A 13,355-nucleotide genomic window follows, 5' to 3' on the forward strand; every position below is an offset into this window, starting at 1 on the left:
GCACGCAAATATCACAAAAACTCCCCGCGAACTGAAAAGTACTTTGAATCATGTAAAACGTCACCAACCTATATCACAGAGTTTCAGCGACACAATCCTGTTGACCTACAAAGATAGAAGAACACAGTCAGGTAAAGGGTAAATTGTAAAATTACTGGCAGGATTACAGACAGGGAAATAGCCATGGGCCACACCCAACTGATCAGTCTGTACACACACGCACGCACGCACGCACGCACGCACGCACGCACGCACGCACGCACGCACGCACGCACGCACGCACGCACGCACGCACGCACGCACGCACGCACGCACGCACGCACGCACGCACGCACGCACGCACGCACGCACGCACGCACGCACGCACGCACACACACACACACACACACACACACACACACACACACACACACACACACACACACACACACACACACACACACACACACACACACACACACACACACACACACACATTACATTTACATTTAAGTCATTTAGCAGACGCTCTTATCCAGAGCGACTTACAAACACACAGTGTGTACCCGTGTCATGATGGTGATGGTGAAGTAGTGTAGCACTGCTCCTAGTATCACAGCGGCCGTGTTGGAGTGGTCACTCAGGAACTCCCATGATCCTTCGGCCAACATCACCGTGGCAACCACCCGGAACACCACCAGGGCATGGGCCAGGCCGATGATCAGCAGCAGCTATAAAAACATTCTCTTTAGGAAATACTGCTCAGAACTGTCCCTATATGGAGCTGTATTGATACTGCTCAGAACTGTCCCTATATGGAGCTGTATTGATACTGCTCAGAACAGTCCCTATATGGAGCTGTCTTGATACTGCTCAGAACTGTCCCTATATGGAGCTGTATTGATACTGCTCAGAACTGTCCTTATATGGAGCTGTCTTGATACTGCTCAGAACTGTCCCTATATGGAGCTGTCTTGATACTGCTCAGAACTGTCCCTGTATGGAGCTGTATTGATACTGCTCAGAACTGTCCCTATATGGAGCTGTCTTGATACTGCTCAGAACTGTCCCTATATGGAGCTGTCTTAAGATGAAGCCAGATTCATCTTTAGACCATAAGTTGTGGGCCAGATGTGCCTTTCAAACTGGTTTCAAACAAGCCGTTTGTAAAATAGGCACTCACTATAAGAGTGACCAGGATGAGGACCAGGGTGCTGCGTAGGTAGGAGTGCTTGTGTTCCTTAGGCGCACATTCTGCATTGTTCACTATCTCCAGGATCAGCTCCTCCTACAGATAGAGGAACATAGGGCTATTATAACACTCGGTCGACAACAATCCCACCAGTTTCACAGGGCCCTATTCCAAGGGGTTCAGTCGGGACATGTGCATATACAGATCAGAATCAGAAAACAAAAATTTACCAAAAAGAGAATGTGTTTAGCGGGACCATACCTCCTCCTCACACCAGTCGAACACCTTCCATTCACATGTATAGGAGGCTCTGTGTCGTTTCCAGAACTCCAGGAACAAGGTGGCTGGAGAAACAACGACAGCAGTACTGTATCTCAGCGCTAAAACCACAACATATCTGAAAGGTACTGCCGTATGCAAGACTATCCCATAATAACATATCTTTAAGTTACTGCCATATGCATGACTATCCCATAATAACATATCTGAAAGGTACTATCGTATGCAAGACTATCCCATAATAACATATCTTTAAGTTACTACCATATGCAAGACTTTCCCATAATAACATATCTTTAAGTTACTACCATATGCAAGACTATCCCATAATAACATATCTTTAAGACTACCCCATAATAACATATCTTTAAGACTACCCCATAATAACATATCTTTAAGACTATCCCATAATAACATATCTTTAAGACTACCCCATAATAACATATCTTTAAGACTACCCCATAATAACATATCTTTAAGACTACCCCATAATAACATATCTTTAAGACTACCCCATAATAACATATATTTAAGACTACCCCATAATAACATATATTTAAGACTACCCCATAATAACATATCTTTAAGACTTCCCCATAATAACATATCTTTAAGTTACTACCATATGCAAGTCTACCCTATAATAACATATCTTTAAGACTACCCCATAATAACATATCTTTAAGACTTCCCCATAATAACATATCTTTAAGACTACCCCATAATAACATATATTTAAGACTACCCCGATAATAACATATCTTTAAGACTACCCCATAATAACATATATTTAAGACTACCCCATAATAACATATATTTAAGACTACCCCATAATAACATATCTTTAAGACTACCCCATAATAACATATATTTAAGACTACCCCATAATAACATATATTTAAGTCTACCCCGATAATAACATATATTTAAGACTACCCCATAATAACATATCTTTAAGACTACCCCATAATAACATATCTTTAAGTTACTACCATATGCAAGTCTACCCCATAATAACATATCTTTAAGACTACCCCATAATAACATATCTTTAAGACTATCCCATAATAACATACCTTTAAGACTACCCCATAATAACATATCTTTAAGACTACCCCATAATAACATATCTTTAAGACTACCCCATAATAACATATCTTTAAGACTACCCCATAATAACATATCTTTAAGACTATCCCATAATAACATAAAAACAACAACATGGGAGATGTTTTAAAGACATTGATAGAATCATCCTAGCCTGGTCCCAGATCTGTGTCTGCTATCTGGCCAACACCTTGTCACTCATTGTCACACCAAACGTCAAGACAATTCCAGGAGTTAGCAAGAGAGCAGAAACAAACTGGTAACCAATGATTCCTATTAGTACAGGTGTAGGATCTTAATTTGTTGCTGGGAAATGCAGATGAGCTTCGTGATTGACATAAATTCAATGAAAACCCACACTAACACATGGTTATATGAACAGTATTCCACGTTTCATGTAACTTCATTTTGACCGAACCACAGATCAAGCAACATTATCGACTGAACGTTAAAATCCTTTTGCTGCAAGATTATTTAGTTGCAACAATACAGGTCAAATTGAGATCCTACATCTGTAGCTTTCTCAGAACTGAAAACATAACATATCTTTAGGGAACTACTGGAGTATATAGGACTCACTCCATACTGCCATGAACATAGTAGACATATATTTAAGGTAATATCATATGTATAGACTCACCCCATACTGCCATGAACATAGTAGACATATATTTAAGGTAATATCATATGTATAGACTCACTCCATACTGCCATGAACATAGTAGACATATATTTAAGGTAATATCATATGTATAGACTCACTCCATACTGCCATGAACATAGTAGACATATATTTAAGGTAATATCATATGTATATACTCACTCCATACTGCCATGAACATAGTAGACATATATTTAAGGTAATATCATATGTATAGACTCACTCCATACTGCCATGAACATAGTAGACATATATTTAAGGTAATATCATATGTATAGACTCACTCCATACTGCCATGAACATAGTAGACATATATTTAAGGTAATATCATATGTATAGACTCACTCCATACTGCCATGAACATAGTAGACATATATTTAAGGTAATATCATATGTATAGACTCACTCCATACTGCCATGAACATAGTAGACATATATTTAAGGTAATATCATATGTATATACTCACTCCATACTGCCATGAACATAGTAGACATATATTTAAGGTAATATCATATGTATAGACTCACTCCATACTGCCATGAACATAGTAGACATATATTTAAGGTAATATCATATGTATAGACTCACTCCATACTGCCATGAACATAGTAGACATATATTTAAGGTAATATCATATGTATAGACTCACTCCATACTGCCATGAACATAGTAGACATATATTTAAGGTAATATCATATGTATAGACTCACTCCATACTGCCATGAACATAGTAGACATATATTTAAGGTAATATCATATGTATAGACTCACCCCATACTGCCATGAACATAGTAGACATATATTTAAGGTAATATCATATGTATATACTCACTCCATACTGCCATGAACATAGTAGACATATATTTAAGGTAATATCATATGTATATACTCACTCCATACTGCCATGAACATAGTAGACATATATTTAAGGTAATATCATATGTATAGACTCACTCCATACTGCCATGAACATAGTAGACATATATTTAAGGTAATATCATATGTATAGACTCACTCCATACTGCCATGAACATAGTAGACATATATTTAAGGTAATATCATATGTATAGACTCACTCCATACTGCCATGAACATAGTAGACATATATTTAAGGTAATATCATATGTATAGACTCACTCCATACTGCCATGAACATAGTAGACATATATTTAAGGTAATATCATATGTATAGACTCACTCCATACTGCCATGAACATAGTAGACATATATTTAAGGTAATATCATATGTATAGACTCACTCCATACTGCCATGAACATAGTAGACATATATTTAAGGTAATATCATATGTATAGACTCACTCCATACTGCCATGAACATAGTAGACATATATTTAAGGTAATATCATATGTATAGACTCACCCCATACTGCCATGAACATAGTAGACATATATTTAAGGTAATATCATATGTATAGACTCACTCCATACTGCCATGAACATAGTAGACATATATTTAAGGTAATATCATATGTATAGACTCACTCCATACTGCCATGAACATAGTAGACATATATTTAAGGTAATATCATATGTGTATACTCACTCCATACTGCCATGAACATAGTAGACATATATTTAAGGTAATATCATATGTATAGACTCACTCCATACTGCCATGAACATAGTAGACATATATTTAAGGTAATATCATATGTATATACTCACCCCATACTGCCATGAACATAGTAGACATATATTTAAGGTAATATCATATGTATAGACTCACTCCATACTGCCATGAACATAGTAGACATATATTTAAGGTAATATCATATGTATATACTCACCCCATACTGCCATGAACATAGTAGACATATATTTAAGGTAATATCATATGTATAGACTCACTCCATACTGCCATGAACATAGTAGACATATATTTAAGGTAATATCATATGTATAGACTCACTCCATACTGCCATGAACATAGTAGACATATATTTAAGGTAATATCATATGTATAGACTCACTCCATACTGCCATGAACATAGTAGACATATATTTAAGGTAATATCATATGTATAGACTCACCCCATACTGCCATGAACATAGTAGACATATATTTAAGGTAATATCATATGTATATACTCACTCCATACTGCCATGAACATAGTAGACATATATTTAAGGTAATATCATATGTATATACTCACTCCATACTGCCATGAACATAGTAGACATATATTTAAGGTAATATCATATGTATAGACTCACTCCATACTGCCATGAACATAGTAGACATATATTTAAGGTAATATCATATGTATAGACTCACTCCATACTGCCATGAACATAGTAGACATATATTTAAGGTAATATCATATGTATAGACTCACTCCATACTGCCATGAACATAGTAGACATATATTTAAGGTAATATCATATGTATAGACTCACTCCATACTGCCATGAACATAGTAGACATATATTTAAGGTAATATCATATGTATAGACTCACTCCATACTGCCATGAACATAGTAGACATATATTTAAGGTAATATCATATGTATAGACTCACTCCATACTGCCATGAACATAGTAGACATATATTTAAGGTAATATCATATGTATAGACTCACTCCATACTGCCATGAACATAGTAGACATATATTTAAGGTAATATCATATGTATAGACTCACCCCATACTGCCATGAACATAGTAGACATATATTTAAGGTAATATCATATGTATAGACTCACTCCATACTGCCATGAACATAGTAGACATATATTTAAGGTAATATCATATGTATAGACTCACTCCATACTGCCATGAACATAGTAGACATATATTTAAGGTAATATCATATGTGTATACTCACTCCATACTGCCATGAACATAGTAGACATATATTTAAGGTAATATCATATGTATAGACTCACTCCATACTGCCATGAACATAGTAGACATATATTTAAGGTAATATCATATGTATATACTCACCCCATACTGCCATGAACATAGTAGACATATATTTAAGGTAATATCATATGTATAGACTCACTCCATACTGCCATGAACATAGTAGACATATATTTAAGGTAATATCATATGTATATACTCACCCCATACTGCCATGAACATAGTAGACATATATTTAAGGTAATATCATATGTATAGACTCACTCCATACTGCCATGAACATAGTAGACATATATTTAAGGTAATATCATATGTATATACTCACCCCATACTGCCATGAACATAGTAGACATATATTTAAGGTAATATCATATGTATAGACTCACTCCATACTGCCATGAACATAGTAGACATATATTTAAGGTAATATCATATGTATATACTCACCCCATACTGCCATGAACATAGTAGACATATATTTAAGGTAATATCATATGTATAGACTCACCCCATACTGCCATGAACATAGTAGACATATATTTAAGGTAATATCATATGTATATACTCACTCCATACTGCCATGAACATAGTAGACATATATTTAAGGTAATATCATATGTATATACTCACTCCATACTGCCATGAACATAGTAGACATATATTTAAGGTAATATCATATGTATAGACTCACTCCATACTGCCATGAACATAGTAGACATATATTTAAGGTAATATCATATGTATAGACTCACTCCATACTGCCATGAACATAGTAGACATATATTTAAGGTAATATCATATGTATAGACTCACTCCATACTGCCATGAACATAGTAGACATATATTTAAGGTAATATCATATGTATAGACTCACTCCATACTGCCATGAACATAGTAGACATATATTTAAGGTAATATCATATGTATAGACTCACTCCATACTGCCATGAACATAGTAGACATATATTTAAGGTAATATCATATGTATAGACTCACTCCATACTGCCATGAACATAGTAGACATATATTTAAGGTAATATCATATGTATAGACTCACTCCATACTGCCATGAACATAGTAGACATATATTTAAGGTAATATCATATGTATAGACTCACCCCATACTGCCATGAACATAGTAGACATATATTTAAGGTAATATCATATGTATAGACTCACTCCATACTGCCATGAACATAGTAGACATATATTTAAGGTAATATCATATGTATAGACTCACTCCATACTGCCATGAACATAGTAGACATATATTTAAGGTAATATCATATGTATATACTCACCCCATACTGCCATGAACATAGTAGACATATATTTAAGGTAATATCATATGTATAGACTCACTCCATACTGCCATGAACATAGTAGACATATATTTAAGGTAATATCATATGTATATACTCACCCCATACTGCCATGAACATAGTAGACATATATTTAAGGTAATATCATATGTATATACTCACTCCATACTGCCATGAACATAGTAGACATATATTTAAGGTAATATCATATGTATATACTCACCCCATACTGCCATGAACATAGTAGACATATATTTAAGGTAATATCATATGTATAGACTCACTCCATACTGCCATGAACATAGTAGACATATATTTAAGGTAATATCATATGTATATACTCACCCCATACTGCCATGAACATAGTAGACATATATTTAAGGTAATATCATATGTATATACTCACCCCATACTGCCATGAACATAGTAGACATATATTTAAGGTAATATCATATGTATAGACTCACCCCATACTGCCATGAACATAGTAGACATATATTTAAGGTAATATCATATGTATATACTCACTCCATACTGCCATGAACATGGCAAACATAACCGTCCCCTCGTTGTCAAATAGGATGCTGACCTGTAGAGAAAGAGACTACACTTGTTAGAAACCAGTTCCACAACACATATGTTTGTAGTGTTCACACGCACACCAGTTGTGGGTTTGGTGTCGAAAGAAGGCTGCATAGACAGAAAATAATACCTACTGTCAAAATCTGGTGGTGGATATTTGATTTAATGGGTCTTTTTTTTTTTTTGCTTCCACTGGTCAACGTCATCATGAACTCTACCAAGCACAAGGGCATCGTAGCCAAAAACCCGCTTGCCTCTTCCACAGTAGGCTGAAACTTTTGGCCGCAAGTGGATCTTCCAGCAAGACAAGCGCACATCAAAATCTACAAAGAACATTTTTAGCAATGGGCATCTCAGTCTTCAGACTTGAACCCCATTGAAAACATGGGGGTTTGAATTGAAAAGGGCAGTCAGTCCATAAGCACAAACCGAAGGGGTTCCAGCCTCTGGAAAGATTATGTAGGTCTAAGATCCCTCACAATGTGAAACAAAAAAATACGGCAGACAGGGAGGGGGGGTCGTCACGTCTCCAATCTCATAAAACATTCGAGAAAAAAAGCTCGGTGTTGTTATCCTTGCAGGTATTGAAAACAGGAGTATCAATCATTTGTTCAACCTATCCCTTTGAGAAATTGTTTTTATTACTTGTTTAACAAAATATATTTCCCTGAGCAATTGTAAAAGCACAAAAGAGTATAATCTTGAACATTTTTGGAGCATACAATATAGCTCAGTATTTGTAGTATTTATTTTACACAGTCATTTTTTGCTCATCTTTGTCAAGGGTGGCAATAACTTTGGAGGTTACTGTATTTAAATATTATGGTTTCAGCTGAATGGGCTAATCCTTTAGTTTCCTCTGTAATCACATAAGCTTAGAAGAAAATAGACCACTTTGCATACCGCTTCAACAGATCCACAGATGATGCAATCTCTATTGCACTCAACACTGCCCTTTCCCACCTGGACAAAAGGAACACCTATGTGAGAATGCTATTCATTGACTACAGCTCAGTGTTCAACGCCATAGTGCCCTCAATACTCATCACTAAGCTAAGGACCCTGGGATTAAACACCTCCCTCTGCAACTGGATCCTGGACTTCCTGACGGGCCGCCCCCAGGTGGTAAGGGTAGGTAACAACACATCTGCCACGCTGATCCTCAACACGGGGGCCCCTCAGGGGTGCGTGCTCAGTCCCCTCCTGTACTCCCTGTTCACTCATGACTGCATGGCCAGGCACGACTCCAACACCATCATCAAGTTTGCAGACAACACAACAGTGGTAGGCCTGATCACTGACAACGACAAGACAGCCTATAGGGAGGAGGTCAGAGACCTGGCCGTGTGGTGCCAGGATAACAACCTCTCAATGTGATCAAGACAAAGGAGATGATTGTGGACTACAGGAAAAGGAGGACCGAGCACGCCCCCATTCTGATCGACTGGACTGCAGTGGAGCAGGTTGAGAGTTTCAAGTTCCTTGGTGTCCACATCACCAACAAACTATCATGGTCCAAACACACTAAGACAGTCATGAAGAGGGCACGACAAAGCCTATTCCCCCTCATGGGTCCTCAGATCCTCAAAAGGTTCTACAGCTGCACCATCGAGAGCATCCTGACTGGTTGCATCACTGCCTGGTATGGAAACTGTTCAGCCTCCGACAGCAAGGCACTACAGAGGGTAGTGCGTACGGCCCAGTACATCACGGGGGCCAAGCGTCCTGCCATCCAGGACCTCTATACCAGGCTGTGTCTGAGGAAGGCAACACAAGTCATGGACTGTTCTCTCTGCTACCACACGGCAAGCGGTACCAGAGCGCCAATTCTAGGTCCAAAAGGCTTCTTAACAGCTTCTATCCCCAAGCCATAAGACTCCTGAACAGCTAATCAAAGGGCTACCCCAACCCCTCTTTTACACTGCTGCTACTCACTGTTTATTATCTATGCATAGTCACTTTAACTCTACCTACATGTACATATTACCTCAATTACCTCAACAAACCGGTGCCCCCACACATTGACTCAATAACGGCAGGGTAGCTTAGTGGTTAGAGCGTTGAGCTAGTAACCGAAAGGTTGCAAGCTCAAATCCCCGTGCTGCCAAGGTAAAAATGAATCAAATTAATTCAATGAATCAGATTAATTACATGAATCAAATGTTTTAAATGTTTGGCCAGCACTGGGTGTGAATTCATGATGCTCGAAGTGGGAGCACATTGCTTAGATCACTGCACCACCACAGTTTATAATGCAGTAGCAAGCCATGAGAAAACTCAATGATATTTGATGGTGAGATTGTATTTAATTATTTTAATTATTTTGTTTGTTTTAAGCCTTACCCTAGTGGTTAGAGCGTTGGACTAATAACCGAAAGGTTGGAAGATTGAATCCCCGAGCTGACAGGGTACAAAATCTGTCGTTCTGCCCCTGAACAAGGCAGTTAACCCACTGTTCCTAGGCCGTCATTGAAAATAAGAATTTGTTCTTAACTGACTTGCCTAGTTAAATAAAGGTAAAATAAAATAGCGGTACCCCCTGTATATAGCCTTGCTATTGTTATTTTACTGCTGCTGTTAAATTATTTGTTACTTTTATTTTCAATTTTTTTCTTAACACTTTTTAAAATTAAACTTCTTAAAGAATTATTGGTTAAGGTCTTGTAAGTAAGCATTTCACTGTAAGGTCTACACTTGTTGTATTCGGGGCATGTGACAAATATAATTTGATTTGAAAAAAATACAATAACATAAAACATATTTCATATTAAATATTTAAAGATGTATTGCACTTTGAGAATTGTGAATTCTTGCTTCAATTTCTTTCCAGATTTGAAAGAATATATATACTAAAAAACAACATCTTCGGCTACACAGAGACAGGCTTTCTGAGGCTCTACCACTGAACAGACTCTACCCTAAAGCGATCCCTGTGTCGAGGAGCCCAGCCTAGTGTATTTTTACTCCTACACAAACTCCCCTCCAGAGAAATAAAGGAATGATTACCAGTTAAATCTGGGAGCCCCTGAAGCCACCCAGCACAAGTCATCTGAGCTGTTTTACCTCAAGAAATGGCCAGTTCTCCCCCATTTCCCTCCAGGGGGTGGCAAGCTCTGCTAGCCTGTCCTCAAACCAAGTCAAGACAGTGGTCATGGCGGTGTTTGAGAACGACAAGAGTTAAGAGATCCAGCTGAGGTGCTGGAATTACTGGCAAGCACGGCAGCCGACCGTTACGCAAAGGGTCATTGACATCACCGTCTACAAAGAGGTCTTCGGTGGCATCTTCCATGTGGAAGAAGTGGCCTTCAACACTGTCCTTCATTTGGAACCCCAATGAGGAACCAGCTCCATGACAGAACCTTCTCAAGACCCTTTAAGATCACGTCACCAGCTCCATGACAGTACCTTCTCAAGACCCTTTAAGATCACATCACCAGCTCCATGACAGTACCTTCTCAAGACCCTTTAAGATCACGTCAACAGCTCCATGACAGAACCTTCTCAAGACCCTTTAAGATCACGTCACCAGCTCCATGACAGAACCTTCTCAAGGCCCTTTAAGATCACATCACCAGCTCCATGACAGTACCTTCTCAAGACCCTTTAAGATCACGTCAACAGCTCCATGACAGTACCTTCTCAAGACCCTTTAAGATCACGTCACCAGCTCCATGACAATACCTTCTCAAGACCCTGGAGAACCACGTCACCAGCTCCATGACAGTACCTTCTCAAGACCCTGGAGGACCACATCACCAGCTCCATGACAGAACTTTCTCAAGACCCTGGAGGACCACATCACCAGCTCCATGACAGTACCTTCTCAAGACCCTTTAAGATCACATCACCAGCTCCATGACAGTACCTTCTCAAGACCCTTTAAGATCACATCACCAGCTCCATGACAGAACCTTCTCAAGACCCTGGAGGACCACGTCAACAGCTCCACCAGCGTGAAATTACCACTGTCCAATCTGCAGCAAATGTGTGATGCCATCGCGTCAGCATGAACCAACATCCCTGTGGAACGTTTTCCGAAACCTTGTAGAATCCATGCTGTAAAGGCTCCCGAGTGGCTCAGCAGTCTAAGACAGCATTACAGTGCTGAGGATCCACTACAGCCTGGGGTTTGATTCCAGGCTGTGTCACAGACGGATGTGACCGGGAGCCCCAGAGGCAGGGCACAATTGGCCCAGCGTATTAGGGGAGGGTTTGGCCGGGGGGCCTTCCTTGGCTCTAGCGACTCCTAGTGGCGGGCTGGGCGCCTGTAAGCTGACGTCTGTTGTCAGTCGAATGGTGTTTCCTCCGACACATTGGTGCTGCTGGCTTCGGCGTTAAGCGAGCAGTGTGTTAAGAAGCAGCACGGCCTGCCGGGTCGTGTTTCGGAGTTTTATCAACTTTCGCAGCGTTGAGACAAGATCATAACTACCAATTGAAAATCACTAAATTCGGGAAGAATTCCACCCCCCCACCCCAAAATTGCACCCCTCCCCACCCCTCAAAAAATAAAATAATCCATGCGCTGAACAATTCAGGCTGTTCTGGAGGCAAATGCTTTTGTATTGATACTTGTCGAGTTTTATTGTTTTTCGAAGAAAATATATATATCGTTTTTACTAATGAGTGAGTGAGTACGTGAGTGCATGAGTGAGTGAGTGAGTGCGCGAGTGAGTGAGTGAGTGAGTGAGTGCGCGAGTGAGTGAGTGAGAGAGAGAGAGAGTGAGTGCGTGAGTGAGTGCGTGAGTGAGCGAGTACCTTGGCGTAGAGGCAGGTATCGCTGAGTAGCCACACTTTGCATCTCTTGTCACACAGCGGACACATGATCGTGTTAGACTCACACACCTCCTTTCTACAAGAAAAACATTATTAGCCAGGTGGATGCCTAGATATAGGTTATTACATGGTAATATTACACACAGAGAACACATACACACACTCACATAAGTGGCGAGGTGTTGTAGAAAGCCAGCGCGTAGAGGAAGACAATGACCCCTAACAGAGCTGCAGGGAGCAACAGAAGGGTGTACCAGCCCAGCCACAGGTAGTACAGAGCCACCTTCTCTCCAAAGTAGTTCCTGACAGGGACAAGATAAAGACACACAGGTGTTGAGATAAAGACAGACAGGGACAAGATAAAGACACACAGGTGTCGAGATAAAGACAGACAGGGACAAGATAAAGACACACAGGTGACGAGATAAAGACAGACAGGGACAAGATAAAGACAGACAGGTGTCGAGATAAAGACAGACAGGTGTCGAGATAAAGACAGACAGGTGACGAGATAAAGACAGACAGGTGACGAGATAAAGACAGACAGGTGTCGAGATAAAGACAGACAGGTGA

At 39.2% G+C, this 13,355-nt stretch overlaps 1 protein-coding gene across 1 annotated transcript in view; it reads right to left on the bottom strand.

Annotated features, from left to right (window-relative positions):
• LOC139578063 (anoctamin-9) overlaps positions 1-13,355 on the bottom strand; it is a 40,107-nt gene that overhangs the window by 11,414 nt on the left and 15,338 nt on the right. The window contains exons 8-14 of the mRNA XM_071405243.1: positions 12,950-13,084; positions 12,765-12,858; positions 7,956-8,016; positions 1,433-1,515; positions 1,163-1,267; positions 546-710; positions 69-105 (exon numbers count right to left, since the gene is read on the bottom strand). Of these exons, the coding sequence (XP_071261344.1) occupies positions 69-105; positions 546-710; positions 1,163-1,267; positions 1,433-1,515; positions 7,956-8,016; positions 12,765-12,858; positions 12,950-13,084 (680 nt within the window). The remainder of the gene's footprint in view (positions 1-68; positions 106-545; positions 711-1,162; positions 1,268-1,432; positions 1,516-7,955; positions 8,017-12,764; positions 12,859-12,949; positions 13,085-13,355) is intronic.

This window comes from Salvelinus alpinus, chromosome 6 (assembly GCF_045679555.1).
Source record: "Salvelinus alpinus chromosome 6, SLU_Salpinus.1, whole genome shotgun sequence".
NCBI classification, from domain to species: domain Eukaryota; kingdom Metazoa; phylum Chordata; class Actinopteri; order Salmoniformes; family Salmonidae; genus Salvelinus; species Salvelinus alpinus.